The sequence below is a fragment of the Netta rufina genome, assembly GCF_964035555.1.
Source record: "Netta rufina genome assembly, chromosome: 12".
NCBI lineage: Eukaryota > Metazoa > Chordata > Aves > Anseriformes > Anatidae > Netta > Netta rufina.
The window spans coordinates 15,489,932-15,510,165 of NC_140135.1; the positions used below are offsets into that span (position 1 = coordinate 15,489,932).

A 20,234-nucleotide genomic window follows, 5' to 3' on the forward strand; every position below is an offset into this window, starting at 1 on the left:
ATGAAGCATATTTGGTACACGATGTGATAAATCTATATACCTCAGCCTCTAGCATATTCCCTCGTGCCAGGAAACAAATACAACCATTAAATGTGATTATATCCTTCCTCCTCTTGCCAACAGTAATGTCTCCAATAAGGCTCATTTAACCTAGAAAGGGAAAATTCTTTTATTTTCTAAGTTTCCCGTCCTCATTATCTTCCCTTTCCCTGCAAAGTCTTAATAGCCTCTTTCATAACAATCAGGAGAAGCTTAGGGAGCTACTCTCACCTAATTAAATCTGTGGGTTTTTTTTTGTTAACAACTCTGTAGAGTACATGACAGTAAATAACCTGACTTGTTTTTAATGCAATACAACAGGAGATCTATAACCAATAGCAGAAACTCTAAGGAAACACCGTGCATGGCTGCTCACTATTCAAAGCATGCTGACACCCCCAGGCGAGGCACAATGCCACCCATGTCTGCCAGCCAGCACAGCCCTTGAGAACTCCGGAGGGGATTGATCAGCTGCCCAATATCGGGCACCAGCAGTTCTCAGCTCAATATGCTGAATGACCTTACAGAAAGAGGCTGTGAGGCTGTGCCCTGGTGTGCTCACCCAGGGGAAAGAAAAACAGAAAGAAAAAAGCTGCATTTCCCCACATTTCCGTTTTTATGACTGAGCTAGAAAGAGCCAAAACAGCATGCTGGCACCCAGCCCAGTGGGCTGCCGGTGAGGCACAGGGTAGCAACTGCAAGTGTGAGAAAGTTTCCTTCTCACACAGCTTTTCGAGCTCTAAACACTCCCACTTTGGACATTTATCAACCCAACCGTCCCTTCTGGGGTTTCAGATCCACTCACCTTGCCACACAAAGCACTTACTTGCAGCAATTGGCTTTCATCCACATCCTGAGAAAAAGGCACACACCTTAGCTGTGTTTGAGCAGCACATTTGTGATATCTGCAGCTATAACCCAAAGAATTACAAAGCCAACGCAGCAAGGACAGCACATCTTAGAGGCTAGTCAAGTCCCCCTGAACCTCAGCTGCCCTGGGGCAAATTTTCTTATTGCTATTTTTTTTTTTTTTTTAACCTTTGGTCCAGCTCAGTGAGAAGACAGCTATACAGGAACAGCCTTCACCATGCTCCAGGTCTCACCTCCCTCCCCAAGGAAAGGGAGCTTTTTGCCCTCCCTCTATATATGCCCTACAAAATGTGGCTGGCCACCTGTTGAGCATTAGAGGGATGCTAACAGGGAACAAGGAGCACCTGCAGGCAGCCTGCGGGGATGGGACCTGTTGCATTCACCTGGCAAAACATTCATTAGCTATGATCTTGCACTTAGTTGCCTTCACAACACTAAAACTGTGTCCAGAATCAGTGTCTGGGAGGCTTTCTCGCCAGTCACCTTCTGGATCACTCTTTGATCAGAGTTAATGGAGGGGTGGACAAAACAACCATTGTGCTTCCAACGTAACCACAAGTCCGTGTCCCTCCTCAGGCCTGGATGCTGCTGGACTGTGCCCCCCGCCCCACAGCTCCCCAGTACATGGTGCACCCCACTCTCCCTGCCTCTCACAAGTGCTCCTGCACCATTGGTTTGCAACAAATGAAGCCACAGCATGAGCTGAGGCAGGGCAGCCCCACAAAAATCACAATGGAAGGAGGCTCCAGGTTTTGCCTAACCTGATACTCCTGAGATAAGTCCTCTGTAAACATGAAAACTGGGAGGTGTTAGACAATATACAAAAAAATAAAAACTAAATGCCAAGTGCAGTTATATCACCCAGCTGGCTCCAGCCCTCCTGCAGAAAATGTTATTAACACCATTTACTTTCGGTGTCGGTGGATTGAAGATGAGTCTCCACTGGCAGGTGCTGTTGCATTGCTTCATGCTTCCCAGCACATTTCCCCACAGCCCGGCACTTTGCAACAAACCAGAGATGTGTGGGAGGATGTCACTCTCCACTACCTCATTTCTGGGACACCCACTCAAGCCAAGCAGCCCTGCTTGCAGCACACCTCCATCAGATCAGACATGCTGGGACCAGACCGGGCAGGGCTGTGCCTTGCCTTCAGCAGTGCCATTGAGGCCCGTTCCTTCTTCCCTTGCTATTTATTCAGCTGCTGGGCTGTAAACTCAAAAGCAAGAGGAAAATGATAGGAAAAGCTCTGCATACCTGCTCTGCATGCCCCAGGCGTGCACCCTCCTGGTACAGCAGCTGCTCCTCACATGCTGCAGGAACAGACCGCTACCCAGTGGCATGGAATAACCTTTAATTAGTATCTTTTGGCTTATCTGCTGAATATTTGATCAAATAGGTCTTCAGAATCTCATTTCTGAGATGGTTCTGATTTTGAGATAGAACTTTTTAAACACAGAGTTCTTGCTGCTTAACTTTTGAAGAAGCTGAAAGCCTTATTTTCAGTTGGGATAGGCCAGGCTTGTCTCCTGGTTTGTTACAGGGATTAGCTGCTCTACAGCCGCTGAAACACCAGGGGAAAGGGGGCTGATTTTGAAATATATTTGAACTGCCTATCTGCACTTCTACTTGACATCGTTATTTTATGAATCACAGCATCACAGTACCTCCCATGTTGGAAGAGATCCACAAGGGTCCAACTCCTGGCTCCACACCAGATCACCCCCAAATCAGACCCTGTATCTGAGAGTGGTGCCCAAACACTGCTTGAACTCTGGCAGCTCGGTGCTGTGACCACTGCCCTGGAGCCCAGTCCAGTGCCCAACCACCCTCTGGGTGAAAAAGTGGGGGTCTCTAGCAGGTTTCTTATGGCTGGCTCCCATGGGAAGCATCCTTTAGCTGACCAGTAACACCAGCCAGGCCCTGGACTCTCCCCACTGGCCAGCTTCTCAGGTTGTGTGTTACACATGGCACAAGAGGAGGACTTCTTCCTCTTAAAAAAATAAACAACATCCCGTATCGTCCCAGGAGCTCCACGGAGCACAGAGAAGGGTGTAGTTGTACTGCAAGGGCTGTATTTACACACCGGTGTTAATTTGCTGCTGCACTTAGTCACTGTAGTCACTGGCAGTTGAATCTAACAGAGTTAAACAAAGCTTTACAGCACACTAGCAAGGCAGAATAGCCAAAGTTTTTCTTCTTTTCCCTTTTTTATCCCAACCGAAGGAAGGGCTTTAGCGATATCTCTTGCCCTGGACCTGGCAGGCATGGCCTGTTAATCAGCAACCAGGGAAGCGGCGGTGATTCACGGCCCGGTTTCTGAGCACAGTTCAAGTCCTCACCTTGTTGTGGCCACGGAAGGAAAACTGCTGCACCTGTGACCTAACGTGCAGTGCTCCCAGGTCTGGCAGCCGTTTCTTCGCACACGTGCCCAGCCGCGGCTGCCGGAGCAGGGCAGCAGGGTGCTGCTGCACATCAAAGTCCTGGGGGGAGTGCAGCCCTGCCCAGGAGGGTTGTGCTGGCAGGCAGGTGCTGCTCGGTGTCCTGGCTCAGCCCCGAGCTGAGCACAGCTCTGGAACCACCCTGCAAATGATCCAGGCATCCCCAGCCTCCACCAGGCGGGGAGGCTCCTGATGCTGTGCTGCTGGATGGGGATGGGGATGGGAGTCCCCCCCTGGGAGGGCTTTCCTGGCCTCAGCAGCAGGAAACAACTCACCCAGGAAGCAGGCAGGGGCTGAACGAGTGGCCGAGCTAATCCCCAACCTGTGTTGACAGCTTTGCCTGGGCACGTGTCAATTCAGGAGATGGGCTTTCCCCTTGGGGTATTCACTCTGATCTTCCTCTCTTCTACAGACTCGGTCGTGCTCAGAGCAAGTCCTACACAGATATTAACACACGGTCAGAAAGTGCCTGACCTTTTCAGGAGGGTTTGCAGCCTGGCTGCCAGAGAGGCTTTCTACAAAAGGACTTTTGGCTCGTTCCTGCAGATCCTGATTTTCAAGTCATGCAGAGGATAGAAACGCTGTTCTTCCTGCCCTAGGACCCACTGCCCAGGACTGCCAGCCCTGGCCAAGCACCCCAGGAGCCCTGCACAAGCCGCAGGTCCCAGAGCCACTGCGACACAGCCTGGGGTCCTTGGGAGCTTGCACCCCGCTCAGGGGGCGATGGCAGACGGCTGCTTCCTCTGCTCCTGCCGCATCTTCAGAGCCAGCATCGCCCGGCGGTACAGGTCTGGGGGAGGAAGGGAAGCGGTCAGGCACTAACCCAGGGACTCTAACCCAGGGACTAATCTCTGGGGCCAAGCCTGGCAGCCTGTGTTGAGCAAGGGCTGCAAGGACGCCCCAGACCCCAGCACAGTGCACTCACGTGCCCTTGCTGCATCCCACCTGAAGGCTGCGGCACTCACCTCCCCAGCAGCCCCCCCCTTGCCCTGCAGCAGCATTTGTTCCTGCCTGTGCTTGTGCCCCTGCATCAAGCACGGTGTGGCCAAGGGCTTCTAGGCAGCTCACATCCCGCTGCCAGCAGGCCAACCCCCTGATGCTTCTCAGCAAAATCTGCCCTGGGAAATACCAACCAAAGGTGCTGGAGACCTCCTCCCGCTGCTGCTCCACGGCAGGCTCCTGCGACTTGATTTTATTCTTAATTTTCTTCTTCTTTTTCTTTTTCATGCCCTGCGCTGGATGGAGAAATACAAAATTTCAGACGTTACATTTGGGCAAGGATGCCTCTGACACCAAACCAGCCGAGAGGACGGCTGCTGGATGGTGGATCCGCAGTCCTCCTGCTGAGATGCCCCGAGATGTCTCTCCTCTTTCCTGGCCAGACTCCTGCAGCTCCACTCTGCGCCCAGCTGATCTGCAAGCAAAGCTAAGGGAGACCACGGGGTCTGGTGCTCCAGCACACCACCACATTTCGGGGTCCCCAAACCACCCCTTGGGGTGGCTCTGAGGATCCTGATGTGCCCGTGCCAGCAGCCCTCACAGCCCCCTCTCACCTGGGTGGGGGGCAGCCATCCCGGGGGGCAGAGGTTCCTCCTGCCCGACCCTGTTGGGGGCCAGCAGCCCCACAGCAGAGCTGGCTCGGCTGTCACCCCCTCCTCCTGGTCTGTCCGGTTCCTCGGCCAGGCTTGGCTGCCCCGAGCCCTTCTTCCTCACCTTCACCTTCCTCTTCCTCTTCCCGGGACCCTTTGCGCTCTCCTCCTGGGCAGGGAGAGGAGGGGATGAGGGGAAGGCAGTGGCAGCCCCCTCCAGCCTGGCCCACTCTTGCTGTGTCCAGGGGGGCTCTCACCTTGGGGAGGAGACGGCGGGCGGCCCGGTGCTCCCCCATCTTCCCCACGCCGTCCTGGTTATCCGGGGCATCCCTGGTGGGACGAGAGCACAGCCCACGGGCTGTCCGGGGGCTGGGGTCGGCCATCGGGGAGCGGGTGGCAGGGAGCAATGAGGAGCGCTCGGCAGCGGCACGCAGGAGCCAGCGCAGCCCCTGCAGGGTGCTGCGGGCCAGGCCGGCGGCCGCACACGGCTCCTGGGGATGGGGGAGCTCGGTCAGCCCCTGAGACCCCCCCCAGTGCCCGGCAAGGGGAGCAGGGTCGTGCAGCCTGCCTGCAACTCACGATGCGGCAGGGCGAGCGGTTCTCGTTGACCAGCCGCTCCAGCGCCAGGCGCTCGATCAGCTCGCAGGGCAGCAGGGCGGCCGCCACGTCCTGCTTGTTCGCCAGCCTGGGGCATGGGGAGACAGCGGGCAGTCACCCCCGGCACCCTGCTGCACCGTGTGGGGGAGACCCGCTGCTTTCTCCCAGTTTGGCTGTGGTTGGGTGAAGCATTGCCCCAAGCCGTGCCCAATGCTGGAGCCCCTCTCCAGGTGCTCTCAGCACCCCAGCACTGCAGGGGTCCCCATGTGCTGGCACCCCTTGGTACCACATCCCCACGGCAGCCTTGCTGCACTGCCCGCAACCCCATCCACGGGCTCCCACTCCTCTCCCCAACCCCAAACCCCGCGGGTCACAGCCAGGAGACTCAGCCTTACAGTAAGAGGGGCTTTCCAGAGACATCAGGGTGACTCAGGACACGGCTCAGAGCCTTGCGGGCCTCCTCCATCCGCGCCAGGTCACTGGAGTCCAGCACGAAGAGCAGCCCGTGGGCTGTGCTGTAGTGGCTGCGCCAGGCGCTGCGGAAGCGCTGACCCCCGGGCAGGTCCACCAGCGTCACCTCGAATCTGTCCACCCGCAGGCAGATCTGGCCAGGCTGTGTTGTGGGCAGCACCTCACAGGCCAGGGCTGTTTGTGGGGAGAGGGCAGAGGCCAGTTGTGGGAGCATCCCCACCACGCTCATCCTCTTCCTCCAGCCCCAGCCCTGTTCCTGCTTGCAAGGATACCCGGAGCACAGCCAGCACCCCGTGCCCCAGGCCAGCAGCTTCCCTTCTTCATTTCAAAGCCCAGTTTTCCTCACTGGTACCAGACTGGGATAGCCCAGCCATGAGAGATTTGTGGGGCAGAGCCCCCGGCAGTGATCCTGCTGGGATCCTGGGGACGGTATCACCCGCTGCAGCCCACAGGCACACTGCGTGCAAGGGAGCACAACCTCCCCCCACCACGCTCCTTGTGGGACCCCCCCAGCAGAAGTCAGCTTCCTCACCTCTCCCTATGTCCATGATGACAGAGCTCTTCCCTGCATTGTCCAGCCCCACGACGAGCAGGGTCACCTTCCTGGGGGGCAACAACAAGGGGTGAGCAGCCCGCAGGCACGCTGCGCCCCACACAGCTCTGTGTGAGCCACCATCCTCAGGGAACAGTGCTGCCCCTGGGCAAAGGACCGCCTGCAGCAGCTCTATTTTGGCTGGGAGAGGGGCAGGGCAGTGACATGGGCTTTCGCCCGGGATGGGGGAGAGGGGAGGGATGGTCCCTGGTGCCTGGGGAGACAGCGACGGCAGAGCTGTCAGCACAGCCCTCAGGTGTGTGCGGGCACCTGGAGCCACCCCGACACCGCAGGAGCCCTCCGCACGCTTCCTACGACCACCATTTCCTCTCAGGCTCTATGGGATTAAGCAGCAGTATGCACAGGCTGTTACTTGTATGGAAGCAGTTAATGATTTTTCTTAGTACTCTTCCGCGTTAGTGCATTATGGCAACACACAGAAATAGCAAGGACGTTTTATGAGCTTCGGCCTGGACCCAGGAGGTTTTTCCTGTTCCTCAACAGTCATGCTTGCTCCGCAGTGACACGCTTCATCTGAGCCACCAGCAGAGCGATTTCCCTTTGCTTTACATGTCAACAACGTTAGTCACTTTCAGTATCTTTTCCATAAATATACACAGGAGTCTGCGTGGGCAGCGAGCTCCTCCTCCAGCGTTACGGTACGGCACCGCACCGTCGCTGGTGGGAAAGGACCATAAACCCCCTTACTGCCCGCAACGCCTGCCTGCCCGGCTCCTCCCCGAGAGAATTAGGTCTGGCCTCACGACACACGCAGGCAGCTCGGTTTCACCTTGCCCTGTAATTCGGGGGCCCTCTCACTCGGTGCCACGGGGCCGGTGCCCTCGCTGATAAATGCGCACCCGAGCGCTGAGCTCTCCGGAGAGCCCCTGGAGCGAGCGCACGGATTTACCTGATGGGCTCCTGTACGGCCTGCAGCCAGGACCAGCAGTGGGAGAAGAGGTGGAACATGCTCTGCAGCCCTGCGCCGAGGGGGTGGCCTCTCTTTGGCACCTGCAGAACGAGCAGCCCGGTGTGGCTTTGTCCCCCTGCCCGCAGCCACCCGCACCTTCTTGCATCTCAGGGGTGTGATTCAGCCTCTCACCTGCTTGCTCTCCTGCCCGGCTCCCGCTCGCATCTCCTCTGCGTAGCATCTGCTTAAATCTAATCTGGATTTACACGATTTACTCCTTGCAGGCTCCCTAATCCTGGTGGGTCAGCCCAGGCCGGTGGCCACTGGGAAATGGAGTGCTGCAGCCCCTGTGTGGCTGCTCCTCTCGGCACCTCCAGCAGCAGATGTGGCGTTCAGAACAGAAATAAAGCCCGGCTGAGCAGTGCCTGGCTGGGAGCAGGGAGCTGTTGGGGACCCTGAGAAATACCCAAGAGTTTCTCGGGCTCTACTGAAGGCACTGGGCCGTTCTGCACACACACAGCTCCTGAGCAGGGCCCCAAGGAGGTGGTCCTGGCCTCAAGGCCCCCAGGCACAGATGCCTGGGCACCCCCAGGCCAGCTACAAGGCTCTGAAGCAGAGGAGGGTCTGGCTGAGAGTGGCACAGGGCTGGGAAGCGGTGACAGTAGGGCGAGGAGCTGAGCCAGCAAAAAGCACCAGCTCCTTGATCTGCAGCCCCAAACCTCTTATGAGGCTCTTCGGGTTTCCTGTTGCTTCCCACAGCTGAGGCTGCCTTCTCTGAAGCCAGGGGAGAGGCCCCAAGGGGATTTCCGAGCCACAGGGACTTTCGGTGTGGAGCACAGGGTCCAGAGGGACGAGGACACCAGACCTGGTGAAAGGCACATCGGGGAGCTCCCACAGACTGATGGGGTCCCAGCAGCCCGTGCCATACAGCAGCTGGCAGCAGTGAGCTGGGTTGCAGAGGCAGTGCCGGGCACCCCGCAGCACCCAGGCACTGGGGCACAAAGCGAGGTGCCTGGGAGCTCTGCAGCGAGCAGGGAGCTGCAGCAGGTTAATGATTGACCGAGGAAGTTTCCACACCCATCTCATGGCCAGACAACACAGCCGCACGGTTTGGGGTGACTGTTCGTGTGCCCCACGTACGTGGCACCACCCTAGCTGTGTCAGGCAGAGGGAGAGGTGACCGGGCAGCACCCAGGGCACTGCAGGGCTGTCGTGAACACCTATTAGCTGAGCGTTTGTCTCATTTCTGCATGCCAGTAAACAACCTGCTTCCTGGTCTCCACAGCTTCCTTGCCTGCCCCTCGTGCTCATCCCCTCCTCCTACACCGAGGTGCTGCAGGACGGGTCAGCACCTCTGCCACAGCCCTGCTCCACTTCCCAGGGCCCAGCGGTGGCCGTGTCCCCCGGTCCCCAGCCTTTCCCTGCTGCTCCTGTGCTCACGGCCTCACCGGTACCAGGGGCAGTGCCAGCTTTTGCAGGCAGCACGGGGCTGGGAAGCTTTTTGCTGATCTATCTGTGCCTGTAGTGCACGGGCACTCTGGGGACGGCAGCATCTTCCTGTGCCTGGGGATGGCACTCGCCAGGTGACAGCCGGGCCAGGTGGCAGGAAGAGGCACGACCACGGGTGCTATAAATAGAGGAGAGCAATGTGGCAGACAGCTGCACAGCCTCCCAGGGGACAGCAGAGCGGGTCTCCCTCCCTGCACCAGCACATTTTGAGAGGTCTCCGCTGTTGTAACGCCTCTGTCTGAAATTCCTGGCTGCAGGGACTGGGAAAAACCCCAGGCAGCAACAAAACCACCCCTCCTGACGTGCCCACAGCCAGGAAAACCTCAGAGAAACACCCCCAAAAACAGCGAAACCTGCACTCAGCTCTAGAAAGACGAGAGAGGGCCAAGCCCTCGTCGATGGGCGGTTTGCTCCTGCCCGGGACTTGGCTCGGAGAGCCGGGGCTCATGTTACAGAGCAGGCGGCTGGCAGGGTGCCCGCCTGCGCACCCGGCGCCTTGGGTGGCAGAGGGACACGCGCGTCCCCTCTCCCTGCACGCCCCGCGGCTTGGGGACACCCCCGGGCAGTGCCAACGGGGACCCAACGGGAGCCGTCCGGGTTTCCTTGGTGACTGTTGCCAGGTGAGAAACTCCGAGGCAGAATTTATTATCTTGGTGGATAAGAGGAGATGTTCCTCGCCGGGGCTGCTACCGGACCCTGTCCCGGCACCACGCTGCGCTGGACGCCCCAGTGACACCGGTGACAGCGGGGTCCCCGAGAGCAGGCTGTGCCTGACGAGCCGGGGCTGTGCAGCCCCTGGTATCTCTACCCGGAAGGCAGCACGTGTTTTAGGGCTATTTCTGCCTGCTGGAGAGTGGCAGGAGAGGGAAGGAGGCAAAAACCACAGGGACCGCGGAGAAGCACAGATGGACGTGGGCTGGTGGGCTGCCCTGCCTCGGCTTCCCTAGACCCCGTGAGTATGCACCGAGCGGCTGTGGGTGCACCGGGACCACCACATGGGGCCCCTGGGGTGAGGAGCAGAGCGGGGAGACAGCGGTGGCAGGGCTGGGGAAGGCTGCGCATGGGGAATCACAGCTTGCACCAGGCAGCTCTGACCAGAGGTGACCAGGGCTGCCTTCAGCACTGAGCTGGGGTGGCAGTAAAAACCAGGTGAGGGCGAGGACTGGAGTCCCAGCAAGTGTCTGCAAGCTGTCCTGGTCTTCTTGGGACTGCTTCGTCTCTGGACCTGCCCAAAAAGGCAGGGGCACAGCAACCGCAGCAGGGCAACGACGTGCCTGAGCTCTGGGGAGCTCAGGTGTTGGACAACAGCAGCAGGCCAGTATGCAAATATCTGCATCGCTCCTTTAATCCCCACACGGCTCTGGTGGCTAACGATAAAGCCGATCATATGGGCTTGCAAATCCTAGGAGCTAATTACACCCCAGTGCCTGGCAGTCAGGCTGGAATCGCAAGATAATTGCCACCTCCGCTGTGGAAACCTGTTGTCAGTGAATCAGGGCCCTTGCAATGTTTGCTAGCAGAGTGTGGCAGGCCAGCAGCTGCTCTGCAGCTATTTTAGGAGAGGGAGGCCATTTTTCTGGATCTCTTTTGCCCCCCCCCAGCAGACGGCACGGCTGCCCTGAGCCCCACGGCGAACGCAGAAGCAGGGAGATGTTGATTTCAGAGCAGGCAGGTAAGTGCCCTTCTGGCCTGTGCAAACATCAGCAAGCCCCAAACAAGTTGAAACACGGCGAAGGCAGCTGAACACCGGCTCCTCCGCTGGGTTTTCTCATCCTGTCCCCGCTCCCTGCTGCAAGGGGAAGCTGACAGCTCACTCCTGCACCGTGCACAGAGCTCGGTGATGCCCCTGCGGCAGCTGCACGCGCTCCCCGTGCTTGCACGGTGGTTTTGCTGAGTGCAGTTCAAGGCTGCTGCTCTTTCTGCTTTCCTGCACCAGGGCGTGGGCAAGAGGAGGTGAGCGGAAAGCGTGCCTGCAGGATGCCCCCAGCCAGGTCAGCCGCTGGCAGGGCCAGGCACCGAACACCTGGTGGGAGCAGGGGAATTGGGTAATTAAAAGGAACTTTAAGTCCTCCCACCTGGTTTACAGCCTCTCAGCTGGGACTGTAGCCAAAGGGCCATGATTTCAAAATGTATAAATATCACTAAGATAAATCCACCAAACAGAGGCAGCTCTATTTTCTTGGGAAGCATTCAAGCCACGAGGCAGCACAAGATGCCCCGTGCTGGGACCGTCTCCAGGGCCCCACCGACCCCCAGCAATGCCGAGCCTCACGCAGCCCCCAGAGGACTTAGAGGGGTGAAGTCCTCAGACAGACCCAGGTTTTCCTCCCAGTAAATGCCTGCTTGCAGGGTAAAGGAGTGAAGCTGCAGAAGGAAAATGAAAAGGAGCAGCAAGAGCAGTCACATGAAACTGCAAAGCAAATGGAAAAAAATATTTTCCCAACCAAAAAATATTCCACAGACAGGGCAGGAAAAAAAAATTACAGCTGAGTTCTTGAGAATGCAATGCAAAGTCCAAACAGTTTAAGCTGGGAAGACTGGTCAATTGCAAAGTTATTTCCAAACTAAGTAAAAAGTTCCTGGCTCACAAATTCCTCTAAGCCCCTCCAGCTGCTCCATCTGGCCACTGCAAGGGCACAGAGTGCAGGCTGCTTCTCCTGCTCACAGCACGTCTGGCTGGGAAGCGTTTTGTGATCTCCGTCCAGCGTTTTGTGATCTCCACAGGGTCTCCTGGGGATCCTCATGTCCCCACCGCCACCCCGTGCAGCACCAGCTGGATGTTAACTCCTCGGCACAAAGTGCATCCCAGGGAGGTTTCTGATCTGAGCGGGCAGCGGGGGGGAAGCACTGCCATCCTGCACCCCGAGCAGCTGCCTCCACCGCTGCGTGCAGGGCTATATTTGGGAAGCTGGCAGCGCGCTGCTTGGCATGTCCCAGAGACTTATTGGGAGCGATGTCTGCTCCGGGGTCCTAGTGCGGTGAGGGGGGGAAAGGAGAGGGAACCAATTTCAGGAGCCTGTGGGTAGTTCTCCTGCATCTGGGCTCTTTAAGGGCTGTTGCAAGTTATTCCCTGCCATCTCCATTTTTCTTCTGCTCTCCTTTTACAGGAGCTGAGCTGCTGGGCAGGCATGTGTAAGCGAGACGTGCCTATTTTCAGTGTCAGAGCTGGTGAGGGAGGCTGTTCCTACCTCTATGTATAGCCCGGGCTGTCACACACAAATGCCCTCACTCATCCACAGGCATGCAAGGGGCTGGAAAAGCTGTACAGCAAATCCCGATTTCACACGGTGCATAGGCACTGTTGCTACATCCCCGTGTTCAAAGCGCATTGTGTGAACACTGGGATTAATAAAATAATGAAGTCTGGGATTAAGAGAATAATGAAGCTGGGTTGTGCTCCAGGACAAGGCAGCCGTTTCTGAAAACAGGAGAAGTGACAGTCTCATGTGGGGACAGCGCCCGGGGATGGCACCTTGGGCATCCTCGAGTGGTGGGACACACAAACGGTGATGCCCACAGCAAGGCAGGGGGCAGGACTGCCCGCGGGCAGCACTGCAGTGGCCAGGTCCAGGGTGTTTGTGCCACTGTGCCCACACTGGGTTTGCAGAGGAACTAATCCCAGGTAGAGGGAGTGGTAGCAGGGAAGGATCACCCTCTGATACTCTGCAGACATAGATCACTTTTATGACCTGTTGTTTACCGTGCTGAGCTCTGGACAGGTAGGCTTAGGCTTGAGGGGTGACTCACAGCCTGAACCAGAAAACATCCCTCTGCCTCTCCGTGCTCGAACAGAAAATAGGATAATAACTGGTGTGGGGAAGCGCTGTGAGGCTTTGTCCATCCATTCCTCTGATGGGTACTGAGGCTCTGGGACACGGGACTGGAATTCTTGACTTCTTAAACAATTGCTCTTAAATATTTCATCATGAACCAGGGGAAGATGAAATTAAAAATACGATGACTCTGAGCCCAGGCATTGCTCAGCCGAGGGCTTGGTGACCTGCCAGACTCCTGGGGGATGCTTTTAATTTGGATAAATGGAAGTTGCATAAATGATTTAAATTGCACGTCGCCCTTGCTGCTAATACGGAGGTGTGGGAGCAGTTGGCAGTGCCACAATTTGTGCTGTCACCGGCTGAGCTCCTGGACACGCTGCGTGCTGGGGCCAGCGCAGCCACTGCCTGCGCACAGCTCCCACCCTGGGTGTCCGCAGGAGCTGCCCGGCTGGTGGCAGGCTCGCTCGCTTGGACCCTGCTCCCTTTGCACTCTGTCCTGCTGGTTTTTTTTGGGGGAGGCTCTTTTCCAGAAACACCTTGAAAATATGTAACTATCATACCAGAGCTGAGAGGGAAACATGTAGGCTTCCCGTCCCCTCCGGTCGGGCCAGTCTGCGTGAGCTCAGAGTGTTTGTGGGCTCCTCAAGCAGCTGTTTGGTGCTGGGAGGGAAAGAGTGGAGCAGCCGCAGCAGGCGGGGCTGCTGGTCTGCGGGAGCTGCCATCGGGGAGATGCATCCTCCGAGGTCTCGGGCGGTTTCAGTCTCAGCTCAGCCTCTGATAAGCCCAATAGCCCTGGAAACGCTTCCATCCCGGTAACGTGGGGGCAGCTCTCACTTGTGGGGTTCGTGGGGTTTCATGCTGCAGGGGAAATGAGCTTGTGCTGTGCGTGGGGCCGGGCAAGTGATGGGCACAGCATCGCCACTGGCTGCTCCCCTGCTGTCAGCGTGGGCACCTGCCGAGGGCTGAACACCCAGTTGCTCTTAAAAGATACCTGAGGCTTCCCGGTTGTTCTAAAGCAGGGAGAACTGGCTGACCTCAAGCACTCCTTGCCTCGTCATGTCTGTCCCAGCCAGCCGGCGTGTGCCCAGCCCGGGTTGAGTAATCTGGCAGGCAGAGAGCTCTTGGGGCAGGCAGCTCACAAGCATCGCCGCAGAGGCTGCTGCCTGCGCTTGCACTAGCTCATGGGGGAGGCTGGCAGAGACCTGGGTAGGCAATGGGGGCTCTGGGGGCAGAGCAGGGAGCCCAATGACCACTGGTGTTGGGAGCAGCTCAGCCAGCCTGTGCTTTCCCATCACCTTGAAGGCAATGGGAAAGGCACTCTACTCTAAGCCATCATGGTCTCCCACCTGGATGCTTGCAGGAGCCACATCTCCTCTGTAACATCCGACCCAAATCCTCAGGCCAGCCCTACACACATACCCTGTCCCTCCCAGCCACAAACTGGGGCAGCAGCTGGACTTGTGAGACAGCAAAATGCTCCCTGCCCTGGTGTTGCCCTTGCTCTCACGTACTGACCCACAAAGTGGGGGAGGTCACAGGCAGTGGGTGCCGTGGCCCAGCCCCACGCACCCTTCTCCTGGGCTGGAGCTCATGGTTAGCCCCAGAACTGCAAGGTATTGGGTGCAACTGGCCTGCCTGTGGGGCAGGGTTGGCACGCGTGCTGGGGACCCCGCTGTCCCCAGGACACAGCCTGACACCTCTGCCCTTGGGGACCCCCCATGCTGCTGCACCTTGGGCTGCTGCGAGCTGGGAGGACTTGGTGAATGCGGGTGGTCCCGGGGGGCACCCGAGATGCTCAGGGCACGCAGGGGACAGCACAGGGGACAGCAGGGCTGGGGTTCCCGGGGAGGGTGTCCTGGGCGCGGCAGGGGGGCGTCCCCAGCAGGGATGGGGGAGTCATGGGGTGGAAAGCCCCCGGCAAAGCTAGGGGGCGTCCTGGGGAGGGGGCTCCGGGGCAGAGCGGGGGGCCCGGGGAGGAAGGTCCGCATCCCTCCCCTCCCCGTCGGGGCGGGCCCGGGAGCGCTGCCGGCGCCGCCCGCCCCCGCCCCAACCGGGGCCCGGCCTGGCCCGGCCCGGTACAGCACGGTGTGGCGGGGCCGTGCCGTGCCGGAGCAGCGGCTGCCCGTCGGGGCACCCTGCGGCGGGGGCGCTGCGCTCCTCCCCGCCCCGCAGCGCGGCTCCTCTCTCTCCGCTGCAGCCCGGGATGGCGCCGCCGCGAGGCTGAGCCGGGCCGGGCCGTGCCGGGCCCCGGTTGGGCCGGGATGGACGGTCCGGGAGGGGGGCAGCTGCCCACCGCCGCCCCGTCGCGGGCGAAGCTGCCGCTGGGCATCGTTTTCTCGACGGCGCTGTTCTGCGGGGAGAGCGCGGCGGCCGCCGTCCTCTGCTTCTCCTACAGCCACTCCGACGACCGCTTCTGGCTGGCGCTCACCGTCTTCTTCATGCTCTGCCCCTCCGTCCTGGTGCAGCTCACCCTCATCTTCGTGCACCGCGACCTCAGCCGCGACCGCCCCCTCGTCCTGCTCATGCACCTGCTGCAGCTCGGGCCCATCATCAGGTGAGCGCCGCGGGGACCCCGGCACGGCACGGACCGGCACGGCACGGCACGGCGCGACCACCTTTTCCTCCCCCATCCCCGGGCACCCGCTGCCAGCAGAGCCCCCCCCCCTGCAGCAGGTGCCCAGCACAACGGGACAGCCCCCGGGGGCTCCCCGGTCCCCTCCCCGGTCCCACTCCGGTGCCGGCTGCCTGCCGGACCCCTCTGGGCACAACCCGGCTCTCCCAGCCTGTTGCATGTCCGCTGCCAGAAGTGCTCCTCAGGCAGCTGCTTTTTGGAGATAGCGCTTCTCTTCCCCTCCCACTTTGGGTTTTGCCATCGCCTCGCTCGGGTTCACGCTCGGAGCACAGATGCAAATCCCTGCCGGGGTGTCCGAGGGTGAACAGCAACCAGGGTCCTGCCTCGAGAAAAGGTCCTGGGACTTGGGGAAGGTGGGGGGCTACGGGACACGGAGGAGAGGAGCTGGGGACTGCCACACCCCCGTGGGGAGAGGAAGGCGAGGGGGTGGATGTTGCACAAGCCGGAGAGGTGCCGCTCTCTCACTCCTCGGGAATGCCGCCGTGCCTCCCCAGCTGGCTTCACCCGCCGTGCACGGGCAGGAACATCGCGCTGGCCCCAGAGCTTACCAAGATCCCTGGCACACGGGGCTCCTTTGACATCAGCAGCCACGTTTTGGGGAGCACCGGCAGCAGCAGAAGGGCTGTGGGTTTATGTCGGACCATGCTGGCCCGTGGTGGTGGCGTGGCTCTTGCCACACTGACCACAGCCACTTGGAATTGCTACGCTGGGGCTTGGATGCTTACAAGAGGTGTGCAGAGCTGCTGCAGCCGGCTCCTCGCGCAGCAGAGCGAGCCCAGCCTGCTGAGAAGGTCTGGCAGGGCACCACACGCCCGCTTTGTTGCCCTTGAAGCCAGGCCGCTTGGATGAAATCATTTTCCCGTTAGAGTCTGGAATAAGCCGCGAGCACCGACTCGATGTGGCAAAAGCATTGATCCAAAAACCCTCCTTCCATTTAATGGGTCTGAAACAGAACGACTGCTGCTCTCCTCATAAATAATTACCTCCTGCCGGACCCCGAGCCAGCTTGTCCCGGGCAGAAGCCAAGCCTGCCGCATCAGTCCTCCACTGGTTGCTCCTTGTCCACGCACGCTGCTGGCGTGGGTGTGAGGCCCAAGGAGAGCAGAGGGGCTGGAGGCTGCTGTGCCGCAGGGGCCTGGCATCGGGGAGGCTGCAGTGGAGCAGTGCGGAAGGGACCAGCCTCTCCAGAGACGTGCGGGTGCTCTGCAGGGACGGGCTCAGGAAGCGCCGTGTTATCTGCCCATCGCAACCCCCTTCCACCCAGCTGTCTGCTTCCTGCCTCCACCGAGGAGGAAGCGCAGAAGACTTTTGGTCAAGAGATCAAACACAGTAGCAAATCGTATTTGTTGCCTCCACATATGGAAAGAGGCATTTTTTTGTGCCTGTGGGGTGCACAGCAGCAGAAAAACAGAGCCAGGTGTGATAAATCCCATCCCTTATGTCCCTTTCACTCCCAAAAGAGCTACTGTTCCTGTATCACCTAAGCTGCACCCTCCTCACTGCCAGTCCCTTGTTGTCCCTGCGCCCCCGAGCACCAGAGCAGGACGAGGGGCCGGGGAGCAGCATGGTGACAGTGGCCATGTCCCCGCAGGTGCGTGGAGGCCCTGGTAGTGTACTGCAGGTCGGGGAGGCAGGAGGAGCCCTACGTCACCATCACGCGCAAGAGGCGGCTGCGGAAGGGCTATGAGGTGGAGATGGAGCAGGAGGTGGGCCACTCCATGCGCCGGCTGGCCACCCACCGCAACGCCTTCAAGCGCATGGCGGTCATCCAGGCCTTCCTGGGCTCCACCCCGCAGCTCACCTTGCAGCTCTACATCAGCATCCTGGAGAAGTACGTCCCTGCTGCCCGAGGTAAGGGGGTCGGGGCCATGTGCCGGGCACGTGGGGTGCAGCCTGCTGTCTGCAATGGGCACGCAGGTGGGGAGGGCATGGTGGCACCTCCTCGGCTGCTTGTGGTGCTGTGGCATCCATGTCACACTCCACGGGTGCACCCTGGCCATCCCTGCCTGCCCTGAATGGGGAGCACAACCTGCAGAAGTTGGCACCTGCCTGTTCCTGGTTTGCTTTGGCCGTGCCAGCTCTCTGCTTGCCATCTTGGAGTAAAGCTGGGGAGGGGTGACAAGAGCTAGCTGTGACCGAGGTGCTCCCAGCTCAGGTGCTTGCCCAGCAGAGCTGTGTAACCCCCCTGACACTGTGCCCCATATAAACGCTGTGCTCCTGCCCCACAGGCAGCAGCCTTTGGGTGAGCTGTACCGTCAGCCACCTTTGGAAGCCAGGCTGCTCCTGCTCTGCTTTGGTTACTTGATTTTTCAGGCTATTGCAGGTCCCCAGCACAGCAGCTCAGGGGTTCTGCCACCTGCTCGTGGGGTCAGTAATGTGCTCTGGTGCTCCCTGCATCAGACCCAGCTTCTAACCTCTGCTGCAGTGTGCCAATGAGCCACGTGTGCAGGGGGGCCCTTGTACCTTCTCAGATCTGAGCATCTGGTGAAGAATGCTGACCCTCTCTCTCCTGCTGTGCTGAATGCCCAAATATTTGCACAGACTCCAGAACAGGTAGCAGGGTAGAAACCCAAATAAACCTCATGGCTGATGAGGAGGAAGGTGGTTTCGTTTGTGCTGGCTGCTCTGCTGGGGACCCAGTGCACTGCAGCCATGAGCATCCCCCAGCACTGCCTGACTCCCCTGCCCTCTCCCTCTGCAGCCGTCCTCATGGGGATCTGCCTGGTGTCCGTCACCTACGGGGCGCTCGTCTGCAACATCCTGGCCATCCAGGTCAAGTACGATGACTACAAGGTCCAGCTGCGGCCGCTGGCCTTCCTCTGCATCGTGCTGTGGCGCAGCCTGGAGATCTCCACCCGCGTGGTCGTCCTGGTGCTCTTCAGCACCGTCTTCAAGCACTGGATCATCCCCATCGCCTTGGCCAACCTGCTGGTGGTCTTCTTCCTGCCCTGGGTGCAGTTCTGGCGGAGCGGCACGCGGCTGCCCGACAACATTGAGAAGAACTTCAGCCGGGTGGGCACGGTGGTGGTGCTCTTCGCCTTCACGCTGCTCTACGCCAGCATCAACATGTTCTGCTGGTCGGCCGTGCAGCTCAAGCTGGCCGACCGGGACCTCATTGACAAGTCGCAAAACTGGGGCCTCCTGGCCGTGTACTACGTGGTTCGGCTGGCGGAGAACGCGGCGCTCGTCATCCTTTGGTACTTCTTCAAGACGGACGTCTACGAGAACATCTGCACGCCGCTGCTGGTGGTGCAGCTGCTGCTCGGCTACTGCCTGGGCATCTACTTCATGCTGCTCTTCTTCCAGTACCTGCACCCGTGCCGACAGCTCTTCCGACGCAACGTTGCTGATTTCCTGCACTGCGTCTGCTGCCGGCGGTCCCCAGGCAGCCCGGAGCGCCTTGAGGCGCCCCACGAGCCCGGCGTGAGGCACAGCATCGTGTGAGGCACGGCCTGGGGCTGCAGGCTACAGACAAAAGGGGATGGGGCAGCATGAACCATGCTGAAGACAGCCGCTCCCTGGCCCTACAGTGGCCACGGGTCCAGGTGCCCTCAGCTGAGCACCGGCAGATCCCCGTGGTGGCAGGGGACAGGAGGGCGCCTGCCTGGGCCACGTGCCCTGGCACGCACAGGAGGGACCTTTGGGGTGTCCAGACCCCACAGGGCAGCAAGCGGGGTGCGGGGCATTGGGGTGCTTGGTCCCCACCCTGGTGCCTTTGGTGACCCCAGGGACGCAAGGGCTGCTCCGGGACTGTTTTGAGCAGTAAAGAAACTTTGCTGTGGCTCCGCGTCCGGGTGCTGGCAGGCGGCTGGTGACTCACGTGCGGGTGGGGATCGTTGAGACGGGGCTGGCCTGGGTGCACGTAGCCCTTGCTCAGGCTGCCTGCGGGCCCCAGGAGGGAGCAGGATGCAGCCGGGCCCTTTCCAGAGCAGTGGAGGTCCCACAGCCCACCACCCGTCCTGCCCAAATGCTGCGGGATAGCGCTTGCCCTGCTCTGGGGCTGATAAGGTGCAGGAAGGCTGTGGGGTAGGGAACGGCCTCATCCTGCACCTCTGCCAGCATGGCCCTGGCTGCCGGCCAGGAGCGACCCCGACTCCAGCATGGAGTGATCCTGCCCACGCTGTTCCCACAGGGGCCAGGCCCTGGCACCAGTTGACATCGCTGACACCAGGTCAGGGCCCTGCTGCTGAGTGTGGCCCCCCCAGCAGCCTTTTGTAGGGACACAGCTGTCTGGGAGGTGCTGGGTGCCCGCAGGGGCTCAGCGCCACGGGGCACTCACTGGGAAGGAGCTCACTGCCCTGGTGCTGAGCCCAGGTGTGATCCTGGTGGCAGCATGGCCGTGCCCCTATGACACTTGTCCTCCTTTTGCATTTTTTTTCCTCTTGAAACGTGACAGCAAAGGTCGGCCCACGCCAGCAGGGAGGGCTGTGTTTGCGGAATAGAGCACGTTACTGACCCTCCGCAACTTCCTGGCACCAGGAAGTTCCTACCTTAAAAAAAAAATAATAAATAAAACACTTTGTCCCCAAAGGCCTCGAAGGAAGGAGAGGAGCGGGGCAATGCCCCGAAGCACCCGCCCCAGCGGCGGTGTGGCCGGGAGGGACCCCTCCTTGGAGGGAAGCCCCAGCACCCTGCCCCGCCGGGGCTGCAGCGCAGCTTTCCTGGAAGGTGGCCTTTGAAACCGTGCCGGCATTTCCTCCAAGATGCTGTGGGGGAAAGTCCCCGCAGTGCCGTTCCCAGGGCCGGGGCCATTTCCAGGGCCTGCTGCCTCCATAAAACGCGGGGAGGGCGGCAGCAGGCGGCAGCAGGC

The 20,234-nt window shown here is 59.7% G+C and overlaps 2 protein-coding genes across 2 annotated transcripts; one reads left to right on the top strand and one right to left on the bottom strand.

The window, feature by feature from the left end:
• Positions 1–4,061: 4,061 nt before the first annotated feature.
• On the bottom strand, positions 4,062–7,569 carry ARL13A (ARF like GTPase 13A; the record flags this gene model as incomplete). Its single annotated transcript, XM_084294276.1, has 8 exons — positions 7,508–7,569; positions 6,538–6,608; positions 5,930–6,179; positions 5,517–5,622; positions 5,195–5,428; positions 4,902–5,106; positions 4,482–4,583; positions 4,062–4,138 (listed from the first exon to the last, which is right to left on the bottom strand). Exons 1-8 carry the CDS (start codon positions 7,564–7,566, stop codon positions 4,062–4,064), a joined length of 1,104 nt encoding a protein of 367 aa, XP_084150402.1. The 5' UTR covers positions 7,567–7,569.
• A 1,992-nt stretch (positions 7,570–9,561) lies between these two features.
• On the top strand, positions 9,562–20,230 carry XKRX (XK related X-linked). The gene is given in 6 exon segments (XM_084294351.1): positions 9,562–9,968; positions 10,618–10,688; positions 14,990–15,027; positions 15,030–15,346; positions 17,016–17,275; positions 18,126–20,230. Coding segments are annotated over 5 exon segments (1,380 nt in total). The 5' UTR covers positions 9,562–9,968; positions 10,618–10,666; the 3' UTR covers positions 18,869–20,230.
• The last annotated feature ends 4 nt before the right edge of the window (positions 20,231–20,234 follow it).